The sequence below is a fragment of the Hydra vulgaris genome, chromosome 12 (genome assembly GCF_038396675.1).
Source record: "Hydra vulgaris chromosome 12, alternate assembly HydraT2T_AEP".
Classification (NCBI taxonomy): domain Eukaryota; kingdom Metazoa; phylum Cnidaria; class Hydrozoa; order Anthoathecata; family Hydridae; genus Hydra; species Hydra vulgaris.
In genome coordinates, this window is record NC_088931.1 from 73,298,455 (window position 1) to 73,317,500 (window position 19,046).

Genomic DNA, 19,046 nt, shown 5'->3' on the forward strand with positions numbered 1-19,046 from the left:
TATAAATGGGTAAAAAACTATCTGAGTAACAGATATCAGTTTGTAATAAACAAAGCGTCAAGTGTTCTTAATATTAAATGTGGGGTCCCTCAAGGCTCAATCTTAGGACCGTTATTGTTTTTAATTTACATCTATGATACGCATAAAGCATCATCTATAGTGTCTTCAATAATGTATGCTGATGACACAACTTTATTTTATAATCATATAATTTAAATGATTATAAAATAAATAAATATAAAACTTTATTTTATAATCATTTAAAACCGATGTTTGTAACAATGAATACTGAAATGGAAAGCTTTAATGTATGGTTTAGAGCAAATAAACTATCAATAACCTCTGAAAAAACTAACTATATCTTATTTTATAAAACAGATCAATCAATGTCTCTACCGTTAAAAATTCCAGAGTTGCTCATTAACAACGCAACAATAAAACGGGAAAAATATGCAAAGTTTCTTGGTGTTCAAATTGATGAAAATTTATCATGGAGAAATCATATTGGACACATTGAATCAAAAATATCATCTGCAATAGGTATTTTATATAAATGTCATCCGTTTATTGACTTCTGTTCCAGAAAAAAACTTTACTTTAATCTAATTCATAGTCATCTCAAATATGCTAATATAGTGTGGGCTAATACACACAAAACAAAATTAATCAAACTACAAGGCTTGCAAAACCATGCTTGTAAAGCAATTCATTATTTAAGTAGAATAGAAAATCCTTCTAATGCGATGACAAATATGAAAGTCTTAAACATGGAAAAACTTAATTCATATCATATTCTTATTTTTATGTTCAAGTATAAAAATAATATGCTACCAAACTCTTTGTTAGACATATTTTCGTCATCATTTTTTCAAGCTTATAATCTGCGATCAAATAGCTTCCATAACTATTATATTAAAAAAACTAAAACCCGGGGTTCTGAATTTTCAATTATGTTACAAGGCTCCAAAACATGGAAAAACTTGAAAAATAAAAAATTAAAAGACTTAAATAGAATTTCGTTGTTTAAAAGTTAAGCAAAGCTGCATATTCTTAGTTTGTAAAAATGATTGCAATAAATAAAAAATGAAAAAATATAAAAAGTAAAAAAAAAATAATAAAACATGAAAAAAAAGAAAATAAGAACATTAGAAATAGTAATTGCAAAGCTAATTACAAAGAAACTATTTCTAAATTTACTTAAACTAACTTTTTACATAAACATAGATATTTCTTTAACAGTGCCAAATGACGCTGTGAAAGGAATCTGCGAAAAGATTTATTTTGGAGTTTTATACCCAAAAATGCTGAATCTTTTTTGATTTCCTTTTTTTTGGTATTAAAGTTTAGAAAAATAAATATGTATAATAGTTATTACACCAGAATTTATATTAAAGTTTGCATCAATATTATATTAATGTATCAATATTATATTAATGTATATTTATCAATCTGATACGTAATGATTTTGTATATATATTTACTTCTTTTCACGATAATAAATGTACATTTTATATGGTATACCTGGAGAAAAAAATAAATAAATAAAATAAATAAGTTTAGAAGACCGAAAAAAGTTTAAAAACATTAAAAAGTGTTGTTTTTTTTTTTAATTGAGAGATTGCCTGTCGCAACCAAAGCCTTCAGTCAATGTAGCGGTACTCCTCGCATGTTAAACCTATTTGTCAGTTGATGTATCCATTTGACCATCTAATTAGGAAGCGGAGTAAGGATGAAGGTGGTTTGAAGGCGATTTTTAAATTTTTATGATTGGTTAATCGATTCGGAAAAGAACGAGGAGGCGAGGAGGGGGGGGGGATTAATTTGGTTGAACCAAACTATCTAATAATGTAAAAAAGGAAGATGGAGTGGGTGTGTGTGTAGGTAGGGAGGAGGGTAGGATTACAAGTTTTTTAGTTGATTTTTTCAGAATATTAGTCTTTTTTTGTTCTTAATCTATGTAACAATGAAATTACGTTATATATTGCATTTGCTAATTTTGGGCCCTATTGGAAATGTAGCTTTTTTTTCCGTTTTAGTAATACCTAATGGAAAATTTTTTAAGAATTTTGGGGCAACAGGCTTTGGAGGAAACCTTGTACTTAGTAGCCGCGGTACTGTAAACATGCATACATGCGGGGGCGATGGGGGCAATTAACCTATCCCCTCCTTTAAATATTTTGAAAATAATTTTCTTTTTAAACTTATATATTTAGCTGAGAAGTTGTTTGAAAATGAAAGTAAATTAAGGAGGCTGTTTAAATGTGATAAAAAATTTGAATAAACTTGTTATGTGCAAAAAAAAAATTGGACTGATAGGATATCGACGACTCTGCATGGTAACAATACGGGTTTCGAAGTGGGCAGGGGGGAGGGGAGCAACATACAACTCAACCTAGACCCGGCACTAAACATGAGTAGTCATTTTAACAATGCTTAAAAAAGATTGTGGCAGACCAAGACTACTTAAAAAAATTAGATATTTGGTAACACTTCTTGCAGCAGAACTTATTTACCAGTTGACTATTAAACCCGTCTTAACCTACTGTGAAAATCTTTGCCTCAACCTACCAAAATCAAAAGCAGAGAAGCTAGACTCTTTGCATACACGTGAATCTCTTATAATAAATGCAAACAGCGAGCACGCAGTTCAGCATTCTCGCAAATTCTCGTTGCATATTGTCTATTAACGAAGCAATGCGAGCAATTTTTTCTTGCTGAAACTTTTCTAATTACTTTGAAGTTGTCAACCATTCAAAAGCAACAATAAAAATAACAGCAAACTAATTAAAGTTCCAAAAATCTGACTTAAATTTGATAAAAGTTTTTTCTATTACTCTGGTGCAAGAGTCTATAATGATCTACCTAAGGCAAACGTAAAGGAGGGGGTAGTGTGTAGGGGTGTGTAACCCCTTCCCCATCAAGTAATTTTTTTTCCCCCTCCTGGTGTCGTTGCCTCTGTAATCTATTTGTCAGTTGATGTTGTATGAACTAAAATGTATTTTAAAATTTCGGTGTGGTCCGTTGTAGTCCGGTGTGATTCCGTAAAAATGTAAATAAAAATTTTGTTTTTTAAATCGTTATAGTAGTAATAATAATAACCATTATAATAATCAATAATAAATCAATATATTAGTAACAATAATAACAATGATAATAATAGTGATAAATATCACAGATAAATATCAAAATATATTAATAAGTAACGTAATAACGACTGTAATAACGACAGTAATAATAAATGTAAAATAAATATTTTATTTACATTTTTATTACTATTATTTTTACTTATATATAATATAGCTTCTGTAGTATAGTAGTTAAGAAGTTATAATACACAATACAGTGAAATAAAAATTCTTAAGCTATTTATTAAAACTGTCATTCTTTTATTAATTTTAAACAAAGATTACTAATACTGATTTTCATAAAAATTATTATAGTACTTTATCTTTGTTACATCTTAAAAACACTAACTGACAAACAGTGTCAGAGTTTGAACGCTTAGGGCAAATAATCAGGCCAAACTAACTTAATACCCTTTCAACAGGAGCACTTCTTGCAGGTACCACAAAAGCATACATGCCAGCACTTTTTAGGATTGGTAATTTTTGCCAGTGCATTTTTCGAAATTAGGGACAGTCTATGTCTAGGGTGCCAAAATTAGATGCAAACACTTCATTGATTAGTTCCTCATAACATTAAAACTGAGTATCAAAACTTTTTGCATGTGGTTATGATATAGCTCCAGTCTGACTGACAGGTGTAGTTCTACGATATGAGTTCAAGGATGAATTAATCCTCAGCTTCTTAGGGTAAAGGTTTTCTGATAAGACTTTTTGTCATGGTTGCATGGGTATGGCTAAACTGCTTGTTGCAGAACTGAAAAATGTTTGAAAGAATATTTGTCTTTAAGTTGTCTGTTTGGCCTGGATTGATATGAAATAGCTTCTCAGTCAAAAGAAGCAAAAATTGAGATCCAAAGCTGTAACGATAATATATACCGTGTCATCAATTAGTAGTTTCTCATCTATTGATGAGATAAAGTCAACATTTGGAAATATACCAGAAAATCTTTTTGAAGACTTTTTTGCAATGGACAGATAAGTTATATTTTTTACCGGACAGATAATTTATATTAAATTGTTCCAGGTGACTACGCAGCCCAACAATAGAAAAAACTACTGATGAAACTGTCGCATTTTTTTCACCTTAAGTCATATCAGTGGCTTCAAGAAATGTTTGCAATAAATCAACAAGTTCTATATGTTCCACATATTTTCTTTTATTTAGTATTAGATTGCAGTAACTTAAATCATCGAGTAGGTTTTTTTTTTCACCCAAAGTGACAATGCTTTTTATGTGGCAGAATGTGAAATTCCATCTTGTTGCGTTAACTCAAGGAATACCCTGCTTGGAGCCAAACATTTTTTCAAAAGCCTCTTTAAATTTTGTACTAGTATGAAGTAAAGTATATATACTTTGGATGCTTTAGCTTGAGCAGAGAAAACTTTTGCTTTGTTGGGACCATCACCAACAGCTAATTGTAGTGTGAGAGCAGAATAACTTAGTTTGATAATCTCTTGCCTTGGGTTAAGCTGATTGAAATTTTGGATTAATTTGTCTGGTGCTATGATGTCTTCCCACAGGACTTGCGTAAATAAATTTCTTGTTTCGTTTATAGCAAGAAAACTGCAAGCTAACCGGAAAAAAGAGAAAGATCTTCCAAAACAGAAGAAAGAATGTAGATGGTAGAATGTAGTGCGTAGAATAAAGGTTCGAAAATGAAGATCGTAGAATAAAGTGTAAAATAGTTGAGTATCTGAAATGGGAAATGAACCTATGATTGTCATGACTAATCACTTAAATGACTGATGTTTGTGTGATACTTAAGAATCAAGGAGGAATGTAATTATATTGTGAAAAAACTCAAAAACAGTTAGTGATGACTTTGTGGTTTGCGATTTGCATAGTTTTTAAAATGTTTACATGGTTTTAATATATTTATTTGAGGTTTGTAATATAGTATAAATTATTGAATGAATTTATAAGAAAAGAAGTAAAGCAGAAGTTAGATAACATGATAGTAAAATGTGATAAATTTATCGTTGTGCTTATTGCAAGAAAACTGCATTATATTTGTGTATATATGCATATTATTTTAATTTTTAGATTTTAATATTATGAGACTGGTACATCGTTATATGGTGTTATCTATTTTGTTATTTTTTTTAATATCCATAATTTTATTTGACTATCTGAGATTTTTGAAAAAATCTAAAGATTCATTTACTACATTAAATTTGTCTAATGGATATCGAAGCCATGTTGTTACCCTAACAGATACATCTCCAACTAATAAAAAATGTCGTTTTCATTCTTGTTTTAATCATTTTTTGTGCAAGCTGAATAGTATGCATCAAATTAAAGTATATATATATCCCAATAATGAATATCGAACATCAAACAATGAAAAAATATTCATGGAAGAAAGTTTTGAATTTAATCTGATAAAAGAAGCAATTGAAAAAAGCCAATATTTTACTGAAAACATAACTGAGGCTTGTTTGTTTATTCCACCACTGGATTTGCTAACTGAGGAAGGAATTGATTTAAAATTAGCTTCAGCTATTTTAAAGTTTCTATCAAGGTATTTGTTATATATTTATTTGAAATTTTTTTATTATTTATATAAATTACAATATATGTATACATATACATAAATCACAATACACACACATATATATATATATATATATATATATATATATATATATATATATATATATATATATATATATATATATATATATATAAAAAATAAAAAAATATATATATATATATATATATATGTATATATATATATATATATATATATATATATATATATATATATATATATATATATATATATATATATATACATATATATATATATATATATATATATATATATATATTTATATATATATATATAATATATATATATATTTTTTTTAATATATAAAAATATATTATAAACATTAAAGATGTTGCTTAAATTAAGTATATATGTATATTTGAAATGCCTGTCTAAAATGGACTTGGGGAGGACCTAGCCACCTTTGCTGATAGTGCTTTTACAGTCAATCAGCATTTTCACAGGCCTATTTGATATTAAGATAAAAAAGCTTATTATGATAATTTATAAGATTTCAGTAGTAGTTTTGCTATTTACACTGTAATTAGTAAGTAACCTATAATATTAAACTATAATATTTAGCAGGGATTGATAGCCAGGGCTAAAAAAAAAATTTATAATACTTTATTTATTATAATTTTATGTTTACATTTACTATATATTAAATACTGGCATATATATTTATATATTTTCAAACTCCAATTTACTTCCAACAAAATTGCAAGCAACCACTATCAAGTTATGAGTTACTTTAAAATAGAGAATAAGTAAAAATACAAGGAAATGGTTAACTGAAGACTTAAAATGTTGTAGGTTGTATATAAAAGAAAAATATTAAGATGGCTAAGAGTTATAAAGTTTTTTTGATGTGCAAGGAAAAAAACTGGAATAATAAAAGTTTTTATAGCATGAAGGACAGACAGTAAAAGGATGCAACTTGTTGAATAAGAAACAAGCAAGAATGAGTTTTAGTTTATCGTTATAGAGATGATAGCTCGTTTGAGAATTGACCATGATAGTATTTGTAGAAAAAAGAAATGTAACCTTATAAAAATGGGAGAGTGGCTTCAGCCTGGCACATAAAGCAGGTCTGATTACATTTAGAATGTGCTTTTAGTCTGAGAGTAAGAGGTTTGTTATTCATCAATATTAGAATGCCAACATTATTGCAATATTTTTTGCAGTAAATAAATGAGTTTTGTTGTCTTACAAAATTGTGGATTTTTAGTCTGGAAGACGAGAGTATCAAGTTGTATCATCAGTAAACAGGGCCACTTAAGATATAAAATTTTCATGAAGATTGTTATGGTAGACATAAAAACAATACAGGAGCAAAAATAGAACATTGTGGTAAAGTTGCTTGAAATAAAGAAGAGTGTAGGCTTTCAAGAACAACTTTAATACTGCAGTTAGAAAGAAATAATTTAATAATCTCAAAACCTTTATATAAAGAAACTAATAACAGTGATGACCAATAGTAGGATAGTGAGGGAGGTCAAAGTGTTTTCTAGAGTTTTTAAAAATTAGAACCACTTATTAAGCATTTTTTTTAAATTTAGCAGAAATTGAAAAGAGTTCTGTAGAAGACTTTTTTAAGACTATGATGGAAATCTTGTCTGTAGCACAAACTCTAGAAGTGTTAAAATAGGAATTAACTTTAGCATTGGAAGCAAGAGTGATTTGGATGTTTAGCTATAAGTTAATCTGTTTAACTGGCAGGAAGAGTATGGCCATTAGATTCAAGAGTCAAATTAGAGTAAGATTTCTTTGCAAATAACTCTGATTTATTCTGGGGAGAAGTAAAAAGATCAGACCCACGAATTAGAGGTTAAATGTTTAACTTACCGTCAGGCTACTTGAGCTAACTGGGGTTACTTGAACCCAAAAAAATAAAATGTTTATTTATTTGTTTATTTTTTATAGAGTTATTTGGTATGAAAGTAAATAAGTTAATTATACACTTACTCAAATCAAGTAACAAAAAAAAAATGGTTGAATTTTTTTGCAAGAAGTGATCAAAAAAATTTTTTTAAAAAGAAACTATGATAATGGTAAAAATTTAGTGTAAAACTTTTGTCTGTCTAGACATAACAAAAAAAGATAAAAATTATTTAACAACATTTCTTAAAAGAAGTATCAGTTGCTACAAAATGTAGCAATTATAATTGCCTTTAACTTTTTTTATTTTGATAAAAAAAATTGTATTTATGTTTGAAGTTCAAAATTGGGGCTACTTGAACCCAAATGTCATTGTAGCAGCTTATGTTTTATAAATGATTAAATTTGTTTTCCATTAACATTAAACCCCAAAGTGTAATAATATATTTAAAAGGAGTTGATGTATCTGTTATTTTAGCCATGCTTTTAATATTTGTTAGGTTATAAAATGCATACATAGTGTTGATGGTTGGTTAAAGCTATTGTTATACACCTTTTTGTGTATACTTCGTGCTATCATAACTGGTTCTACCAAAATGGTTCGCAGATATAAAAGAAAATTGAGACCTAGAGCTTACTAAGACTATACCAATCAAAACTTAGAGCGAGCCTGTATTAATATTGAACATGGAGCTATGAGTCAACAATTTGCTGAAGAACAACTTAGAATCAGCTGTTCCAGCATTAAGAGAGCTCTTCGAAGATGATGCCATACTATCACAAAGGAGCATGCAAGGCATCCAGCTGTCTTCATGCCTGAAGAAGAACTTTAGTAAACTGAGAATAACAGAGCTTAACATCAGACAAGACCTTTTTACATTGGCTTCTTGGAATAATAAAAGGGCATTTGTTCTTATGAGAGATGTTCTTGTAAAAGAGATGAAATACTCAAACTGCTCAAGATGGTGAAAAATATGGAGTAGAATGAGGCTTGAATTAAAATTGAAGAGCAGGAATAAAAACTTCCAAACTTTTAGTCCAGAAGGAATAAAAGCTTCAGAGATACGTTTTATGCATACATATTATGAATATAAACATATATGTTTGCTATTTATTTAGATGCTAGCATACAATATCCTATCATATTTATATAAATTTTAGTATTTATATGGTGTATTATTTGCTGAAAGAGAAGATGATCAGATGATGATGATGGTAATGATGATTATGATGATTGTGTTGATCATAATGATGTTTATATATGCATATACAGGCCTTGGCGGGAGTAAATGAGCGTGAGAGCAGAGAAATGCTCTTCTAAAGCAAATGCAGTGAGCCATGGGAGCTGCTCCTCTAAATGAGAGGCTTTTGGTTTTTGCACAAGCTATCTGTTTATTCATTAAAAATATTGCTTATTAAATACAAAATTTGATTTTATACTTGTTACAAGCATATTTTTGTAACGTTAATGTTACAAGAATATTTATATAACAAGTATCATTTATTGCACCATGAAAAAATTCTTTAGAAAAGCATCTTAGGGTTTTCACATTAGCTATCCATTTATTTATTAACAATATTGCTTATTTGTGATAATTTGACATGAGCTATAAAGGTTTTTACTGCTTATGAAAAATGTATGAAGAATTGTTACAATAATTAAACATTCCACAATAAAAGTCAATAGTATACTCAAGTAATTAATATAAATAATATATAATTAATTACTTAAAATAATAGTTATTATGCATCAATTTAAAATTTAATAATTTTATATTTTTTTGTTAGTCCAATCTAATCAAAAACATTTGCATTTATATCAGCGCACTTTTGTAATTTTTTTTTTCAAACAACCGTGCCTTTTAAAAAGCATTGCAGTTTATTATGCAATTAATTTTTATAAAAATGACTTATTAATGTTTTATAAATTTCATGTTATAAATTTCATAATAGTTGCAGTGATAATTATACTTTTGAGAGAAAAAATTATGCTTTTGTGAGTGCCATACCACAGTGGGCCCAGAAGTGGAAATAGAGAAAAAATATTTGTTTGAGAAAGTCTATAAAAGTTATTTATTCAGAAAGTCAGATAAATTTGTGGATAAATTAAAAAAAAAAAATGTTTCTAGCTAATTTCTAAGTGATGATATGCAATTTTGAAATTGATGAATTTTCAATTTTTTTGTGTATCTATAAAAGTTTAGTAAATTCGGTTAGTTTCCATTCAAAATGAATTTACTGACATAAAAATAAATAAAACACATGTAAAAGTTGTTTTTAGTTTGATATGGAATATATTTTTGAATAAATAAATTAAAAATATGTTGTTTTTTTTATTTATTTTTTCTTCAAAGCTTTTAAAAATTAATTATGTTATTATGTTATTTATTTATGTTGTTATTTTTTAAAAAAAATCAGATTAAATCTTAAGTTTTTTTAAAAGTGCTAACCTGCCTCTACTGTGTCATACATTTTTAAAATATTTAACATTTCTTCTTTTCAAATATTTTAAGGAGAACTGAGGCAAGTTAGCACTTTTTTTTATTTACATGATTTAAAAAAGTTGATCAGGGATAATTATTTTTTCCTTAAAATATGTGAATATTTTACTTTTAGTTACAAATATGAACATTTTAAATTTTTTAATTGGTTATTAAGTATGATTTTGTGCTTGTTTCAACAGAAGTAAAGCAAAATAATAAATAAATGTAATGGAGGAAAATAAAAATGTAAAATACATCACAGATATAGATTTATGCACACAATTTGTTAGAGCTGACAAAACTGTTAAGTCTAATTCAGTAACATATTCAGCCATCAAAGAAATACTTTATAAAGATTTTGAACTATCAGTTAATTCATTGGAGTTCGAAAATGTGTGTGAAAAAACATGGAAACGTTTTAAACGCCTGAAAGAGAAACATTTCAAGAAAAATGGATATATATTTATACTTTCACAAACATCAAAAGATATCATTTATGAAGTAGAGGATGTTTGCATAACAGAACCATGTTTTTCAAAATAAAGAAAGTCTTTTATAGAACTGGGTGATAAGATGAAAAAGGAGAGGACACAGGAACTTCTCAATTATATAAACAAATTTATCACTAATGAGTGCCCAGAGTTTCATGTTAACCAGTTATTGGGTTACCTTTTACATAGAGTTAACACATAAAATAATAAAAGTATTGCTCGTATTGGAAATGCTATTTTTACAAACCATATGGAAACAATAGATACCTTTAGTATAGATGAATCCATTGCTCCAATCCAATGCATCCATCCAATCCAATGCTCCAATCCAATGCATTCCCTTACATTAAGTAAAGAGCAAATGAGAAAATTAAGATTTCTTTTCGCTTCAAAAGGCATATATTTTCCAACAACCAATGAACTGCTTGAAGGAAGAAAAAAATTGCACCCTACAATTACTAATGTTTTGACTGGAAGAGGTGTTTCTGTTCAATACAAAGAGCTTGTAAAAATGACAATTGATTCTGTTTTGAATATTATTATAGATTCTTTTATTCCAGTAGATGGTGATGAGTATCAGATGTGTTTTAAGGATGGTTGTGATGGAGCAGGGCAACAGGTATCAATGAAATCAAAAGAAATGATTGAAAGCAAATCAAATATCTTTCAATATGGTCTTATTCCTCTGAAACTAATATGCCATCGAGATAGTAAAAATATGACCCTGTGGCAAAATTATTCACCAAATGCATCGAGATCATTATGTCCTGTGTTTTTGATAAGAGAAACAGAAACTAATCAAGATTTGCTAGATCTTATTGTCCCAACTACTGATAACGCATGAGAAGAGTTGAATGCTGAAGGAATGTGTTGTCTATTTGGCAAAAATTATATTAATGTCAAAATTTATATTCAAGATACAATGAAGGATTTAAAGTTTAAACAACTTATCAGTAGACTAGGAGATGCAGATTGTATACTTTGCAAAACAAAAACTACTGAATGGACAGATATTAGGAGAGTTAGTGAAGGATTTCCGATTGATCGATCATCAGAAGAAACTTGGATGCTGTACGAAAAGCTAGTTAATAAGGATGGTATCATTCCAACTAAAACTGGAGATTTTGCCACACGAAAAGGACTTACTAAAAAACCACAAACCAAATCTGACCAAAAAAGCATATGTATAACACATTCATATATAAACAGCACTACCTGGTTTTTAAAACTACTTTATAGGTGTCATATAGATTACAGACTTTGGGTTACAAAAACTGGACCACTTGGTGAACCAATACGTAATGCAAAAGACAGGGTTATTACTAAAATAAAAGAAAACACTGGACTGCGATTAGATATGTGTTGTAACTCTGGTGAGAAGGGAGGGACATCTACAACAGGGTCACAAGGCCATAGATTTTTTTCTGAAGAACTAATTTCCAGCATAAATGATCTATGCTCTCCTATGTACAAAGATAGCTTGTTATTACTACATTCTCAAATCAGTATAATACTTCGTATAGTTTCTTGTCAGCGTAAAATTAAAATAGACAAATTTCAGGAGTTATGCAATAATGCTACACTTAATTTTATTACAAATATGCCATGGGCACAAATTAAACACACTCTTCATGGAGTCCTTCATCATTCAGCTGATTGAATAACTCTTAATGATGGTTATGGCCTTGGCAATTTATCGGAGGAAGGTCTTGAAGCAAACAACAAAGATATTAAAAACTATTTAAGACTTCTCTTTCGTAAGACATCACATCTAGAACAACTTATAGATGTAATGAGTCGTCTTTTAGAGAGATCAGATCCTTGTATTTTAAACCAAATTATCCATTCGCATCCTTCAAAGTTATGCCAAGATTGTGGTTCAAATGAGCATACAAGTAGATCTCATGAGCGTATGTTTTCAAAACCAAAGAGATATTTTGATGATATGTTTGAAAACCTTATTTATGATTAATTATAAAGTTATTAACATTTTTTACTATTTTAACTTTTTATCTTCAAATATATGTTGCAAGTTCAATTCATTAGAACTCTTTCCTTATAATTTTATTATACTTACATTATTTTAAATCCAAATTTGACAGAATACTTGTTTTTAAATACTAAACTTCTTATCATTAGAACAGTAGAAACCAGACCCCCATATTATTTAAATTTTTGAATTTTCTTTTCTTTAAGTATATCTGATAAATTACTTTTTTAATTATCGTCTAAAAAAAATTTAACTTTGAGTATTTATCAAAAAATACTAATTTATCAAAAATGACCAAATATGGTAATTTGAACCCAGTCCACAAATTTAGTTTAATATTAAAAACTTTAATCTTCCTATAACCAGCAAAAAAATATCTTTCTAAAAAGTCCTCAATGAGTTTTCTAGGATTTCTTAATCATTAGTTATGATCCTATTTCTAAGACTTATCATTCTGGGCCCACTGTGCATACAAGGGTTGAATTAAGCAATCGTGAAATGCAAAATCCGGAAAAATATCTGGTATTCAAAATTTTAGTTTATGCAAAAACGCGTTTTTTGTTTTCAAGGTGCGAATCAACTTAAATTTGTAAGCGAAAAAGTTATAAAAAATAAAGCAATAAACTTACAACTACAAAAGAAATAACACTCTAGTAACTAACTGCATTATAAAAGTAATAAAACTATAATGGTGTTATTACTTTTATAACATACTTATAACTTTTATAAGTCATTCTTTGTTCAAGCAACTTAAGTAATCCCAAATTTTAATTGAAGTAGAAAAGCATCTAGTAAAATGACTAGATATTCAAAAAATATTTAAAGCTTGTTTAGGAACTTAAACAGCTTTACAAAAACGTACTGTATAAAAAGTTTAGCTATTTGAAAAAAGTTACTAATGGTCCGTAAAAATGCGCGTTAATTTTAAAATCAACTAATAAAAAGTTTTTATAAAGTTGATTAAGTGTATTTGTAAAAGTTCCTGAAGTTTTTAATAATATTTGAATATCCACTATTTTGTTTTGTTTTTTATAACTTTTTTGCTAACAAACTTATAATAATTTGCTACTTGAAAACAAAGTACACGGCTTTGCATAAACTAAAATTTTGAAGACCATATATTTTTTCAGATTTTGCAAATCGCGATCGCTATATTCAACCCTTGCCATAAATTGCTCCCATAAACCGTTTTAGAAGAGTGTAGAAAAAAGCAAGAGCTAAACCTCTCGCTTTTGTTGAAGCATATATATACAAAATATAACATGAATTTCAAATAAAAAAATATACTTTAGGATGTATAAATGTTTGCGCAGCCCCGGTCACAAACCTGACCCCAGCCCTGGCTATATTTTATCAAGCCCGGTCCTGGCCTCAGCCCTGGTCAAATATTAACCCCAGTTGCTTACTAACCATAATTTTATGTAATCATAAATAAATCAGAGAAACAATTTTTAACAATGATTGTTTTTATGATATTTATTTATTCAAGCACCATAATGTTTTCCAGAAAAATTGTTGAAAAGAATGTTGCATTTGAGCAAATTTTACTTATTTTAAAACTTATTTTAGTATATATTAGGCTCACTTTTTTATTAAAACAATTATTTTATAAATATTATTTTGTTTTGCATTTCTTCCTGTTTTTCAAATATAAAAATGGCTGGTAGTGGAATTCGAACCATGGACATTCCGTGCATAAAGTACACACCTTATCCAAATAGGCTAAATAAGCATATATTAATGACAAATAAATATAATTATGTAAAAAAAAAAATATACATAAAAATTTACGCATGCATTACACAAACATATTCATATAGAGACAATATTTACTTGTTACATTAAAATTATAAAAATTTATTTTACAAACAGATAGTAATTTATATTTTTGTTTTCCTTTTTAAAAGAAAAAACAAATAAAATATAAGAAAATCTTATTTTAAATGTCGATTTAAAACTGTTTTTTCTTTCCTTTAAAAATTAATAATTTAAATAATTTGTATACTGTATTTATTTTTATTTTTTCCAAAAATAAAAATAAAAACAGTATACAAATTATTTAAATTATTAATTTTTATTAATTTTTTTTTAATTTAAAATAATTTTAATTTCCTATTTTGTTAGTTTTGCTTTCTTTGTTTTTGAAATTTAGTTTTTTCTACAATGCCTAATATAATAAATCTTGCAAATGGTTGTGACCAAGTTGTCTAAAATAAAATATGTGGAAATACAAGATAAAAAATCGCATGCGCCTCCTGCGAAGACTTGATTAAAAAAACTTTAAGTAAAATGTAAAAAAACAAGATAAAACATCCTAACTTGACAGAATTAAAAAAAAAAAGTTTGAATTTGCCTTTATTTTTTTCTACTAAACCATTGTTTCAGTTTTGTTAGATTGAGAATGGCGTGAATAGTTTATTACATTTCTTGTGCAGAAGAACAACTTGTTCCTTGTACAGTTAGTGCAAATCAAGCTGCTTGCAAAAGGATCAGATAATTTTTTTCTTTATTTTTCCAGTATTCTAGTGTGCAATTATCAAGCCATAAATTATATCTATATAATTTATGGCTTGATAATTGCACACTAGAATACTTATTCCTAAAAGCCATATTTACCTATTTCCTTAACAATGCGATCTTCAATGCAGTTTTTTACAAAATTTTGTTAGGAAAAATGTTTTTCAGATTTTTTTTCACTTGATTAAACACAACATCAAGTAAAATTATTGGAAAGTTTTTAATCTTGTTGTCATTTGTAAAGTTTGCATAAGGAGCAGGATTGCATAATTTAAATAAACTGACATTTGAATTATATGGTTTTTCACAATTAAGTTAGATTTTCACAACATACTTAAACTCGAGGTTTAAAGTCATCATTTGCATGATGACTTTAAACCTCAGGTCTAAGTATATTGAGATAAGTAGCGTAACATTTAATCAAGTTGTAAAAATAAAATCTAAAGTAAATCTAAGTAGACTAAAGCTGCTCATAAAACTACAATTTAATTATTCTAATTGTATTTTTAAGATATAAATGCAAGATTTAAACTAATAAACACAGTGGTAATAATGCTAAGTAGCGTTCTTAAATTCAAAATTAGTTTTAAGAATGGAATATACTTTTTTTAAAATATCTTTCATCACCACCGAAAGAACCTTTTGCACAACTTCCACTTGAAATGCATTTTGTAAAGCCATTGAAATTGCTGCACAATTTTCACATGACCAATTCAGAAGTTTAAATGTTCTGTTAAACTTGGTTACAATATCAAGTTGTGGACTGGACTCTAAATTAGTTACAAAATCCAATATATATTTATTTACACACAACAATATTGATTAAGTCTTTATCAAGTGGGAATAATTTATGTACAAACAGCACTATACAGCATTATATTACAATGTTACACATGAGTGAATTATTACAAATACTTTGAATACCCGAAATAAAGTGTTTTTTCACATTTCTGATTTTTTCAGTGGCAGGTTTAAGGAGGGGGTGCGGGGGCTAAGAGTAGTAGCCCCCCTCCCCCATTAGGACTATGTTAAATATTTTTTTAAAGGCAAGTAAGAAAATATATCAATAACCTTTATATGCATAAGTTATGCATATATTCATATGCATAAGTTATGCATATATTCATATGCATAAGTTAACCAGCATAACTTAGTTTTATTGTTTTATTGTAAACTTATGAATGCTTTGTGCGTTTTTACAAAAAGTTTTTAACCATAATGCATTGTAACTTAATATGTTCTAAAGCAGATGGTCGTAGAGTTTGCACTGTAGTTTATTCTTTTGTATCTGTTTAATTAATATAATCGGTCATATATAATCATATGTTTATTTTATTTTTATTTTTAACTCTAAATTTAATTTTAAAAATTTTAAGTGATAATTTTATGTCAAGTGCTATTTTAAAGTTTTACACAATTAACAAATGAGCAATGGGATTGCTCATTTGTTAATACATATGAAAGCAAGTACTCTGAAAAGAAAATTAGTCAATATTTCTACATATTTTAACAAGAAGTATATATTATCAGGACAGGTTAATAAAACAGAAAACTTAATCATTTCAATACCATGCACTTCTCTATTATCTGAAATATGTAAACGTGTCATATTGTTTTGCTTCTTAAAAATAGTTCAAAAAATTGAAACATTCTGTTGCAAATATTTAATCAGTGAACTAAAAACTAAATTATAATTGATTTAAATTAAAAAAAAAACTTATTCTAATTCTGTTCAAAATACTCTTTAAAAAAAAAAATGACAACAAATTAAAATTTAAGTATTAGTCTAATCGCTACATGTAAAAAAAAAAAGAAAACTAAACATTTTGAGTGGATATTCTAATTTTTGTATAGGCTTGTTCCATATAACTTAAGAAGTTTAAAAATTTTTACGTGCCGCTTGGAAACTGCTTATAACTTTAGTTAGAGACAAAAGCATAGATGGAACTTTTTGAAAAGATTTTAAGTATAAAGTATCCGCCATGTTTACATAAATCGAATACCGCAAAGCATAAATTAAGTTTTTACAAATTATTGACAGGGGGTTAACAATTTGTGAAATTAAATGTTTTAAATATAATTATTTTCATTTTATGTAACTAAAATTTCATAAACATTATTTTAAAACAAATTTGTTTATAATTGCTACTTAATGTTGTATTAAAATTATAAAATAGTTTTAACTTAATAAATCTAAAAAATAAAATTTGTTCCTGTTATTTATTTACTTTAACAAGTGTTTACTTTTCAAAAACTGTTTACTTAAAAAATGTGTTTTATTTATTTATTATTATTAAAGTAAATAATTACGCATAGCAAAAATACGCAGCATCTTAATCTAGTTCCTAAAAAAGAAATTAAAAATGCTTGCATACTTTATCAAGGAGAAGTTGGTCATAATAATAACAAACTGCGTTGTTTTACTAAAAATGCGCTTGCAAAAGTGAAGCATGCTTGGTAAGTCACAACCTATGTTATAAATGTCTAACTCAATTTGTTTCTTTATATATGCCTAAAACAATGGTACGGAAAAAACAATAAATAGCATGGATTTGATAAAAACATTTTTTTAAATTTAGTCAAATTGGAAATGACTTTAAAATCATAAACATTCTACCTGGTATGTGTCCAACAACTCTCTTATTTCATTAAAGATGTTACGATAAGTATGTGAATGTAAAAGTATTAAACATTCTACAATATCGGAAAAATAGAGCAGAAAAAGAGAGTGTAGGCGCGGATGATGCATCCTCATCTGAGCGCAGAATCTCAGCTTGGAAAAGAGATAGATCAGGTAAATTAAAAAACCCTTGGGTGGGAAATGCAAAACAAAGAAAATTAAAAGAAAACGCTGTAAGTAAAGCTGACATCCCTTGACTCATGGCTAGTATATCCGGCACAGAATGGCAAACCATAATTTCCTTAAAGTTATATTATTATTGGTTTTGTAACCTTAACTATACAAAAACTTGTTTAACTACCTAATTACACCTAAAAGGATACCAGAAGATATCCACACTATTAGCTATCTTCCTGCTATTAACTCATCGCCTGCACAGTGCTTGAAGTTCTGCTCCAGTCAAAAGCTAAAGCCGAGAATCTTGGTCTCTCAGAAACTGAAGCTGTAATGGATTAAGCTATATATGCAAAAGCGATGGAAATCCTGATGAACCCTAATCATATTGATCTTAAAAGATTTAATGTCCTCCATTTCACACATATATTTTTCATATATTGGCAAAAGGTTTAATGATGCTGGTTTACAAGACTGGATAATTGAAGCTGATATAGCCGGTGGGTGGTTTATTTGCCTTCTTGGGTTTTATTGGTGTTGTATTATGTAGCAAATAGTCCTTATTTACTTTTAAGGTAAATAATTTTATTTACCTTAAAAGTAAATAAAATTATTTACTTTTAAGGTAATAGTTCATTTGAGCGTATTTTTGAAGGGAAAGTAATATCAACTCAGCTGAGGATAAAACATTTTGAAAGTTGTTTAGTTGAAAACAATCTTTCCTCGTTGAATCACATCTCTTCCTCACCTGAGTTCGTTAACTGTTTAAAGGAGGTAAATAAGTTGGCCTTAATATGCTTCATGTCTGTGATTTTTTTTAATTTTTTTTTATTCACCACCTCAAGGCCGAGAAGACCACTACAGTCGAAGAGGCTACTTTTTGTGGTTATAACCCTCTCTCAACTCTATAACTCCGAAACACGAACCTCGAAGGAAAAGGCCGCTACGTGGAGAAACAAGTTGAGCGCGGCTCAACTTGTTTCTCTGCGCAGCGGCTTTGTTAAAAGCCTTGTTTGATGATAATTTTTTCACAACTTTAGATGATCACTCAAATATGTTAAATAATATTGATATTTCCGGACCAACATCCGCTTTTTGGTTGTCCTTTATTGGAATGTTAATTTTTTTTTTGGTTTGCTCCGTTCAACGAAGGTTGGTAACTGGACTTTTCGTTTGGAGGCAACACACCAAATGCAACCGTAGTTTTTTGCATATG

At 28.0% G+C, this 19,046-nt stretch overlaps 1 protein-coding gene across 3 annotated transcripts in view; it reads left to right on the forward strand.

Annotated features, from left to right (window-relative positions):
* Nucleotides 1–5,172: 5,172 nt before the first annotated feature.
* The window catches only part of LOC100212044 (exostosin-2), a 75,663-nt gene continuing 61,789 nt past the window's right edge, over nt 5,173–19,046 (forward strand). For 2 of the 3 annotated variants that reach the window (XM_065814379.1, XM_065814378.1), the window contains exon 1: nt 5,174–5,647. In XM_065814379.1, coding sequence (XP_065670451.1) covers nt 5,181–5,647 — 467 coding nt within the window. In that variant the 5' untranslated portion in view covers nt 5,174–5,180. Of the gene's footprint in view, nt 5,648–19,046 lie in introns of all 3 variants that reach the window. The other variant, XM_065814380.1, reaches the window with a different exon arrangement.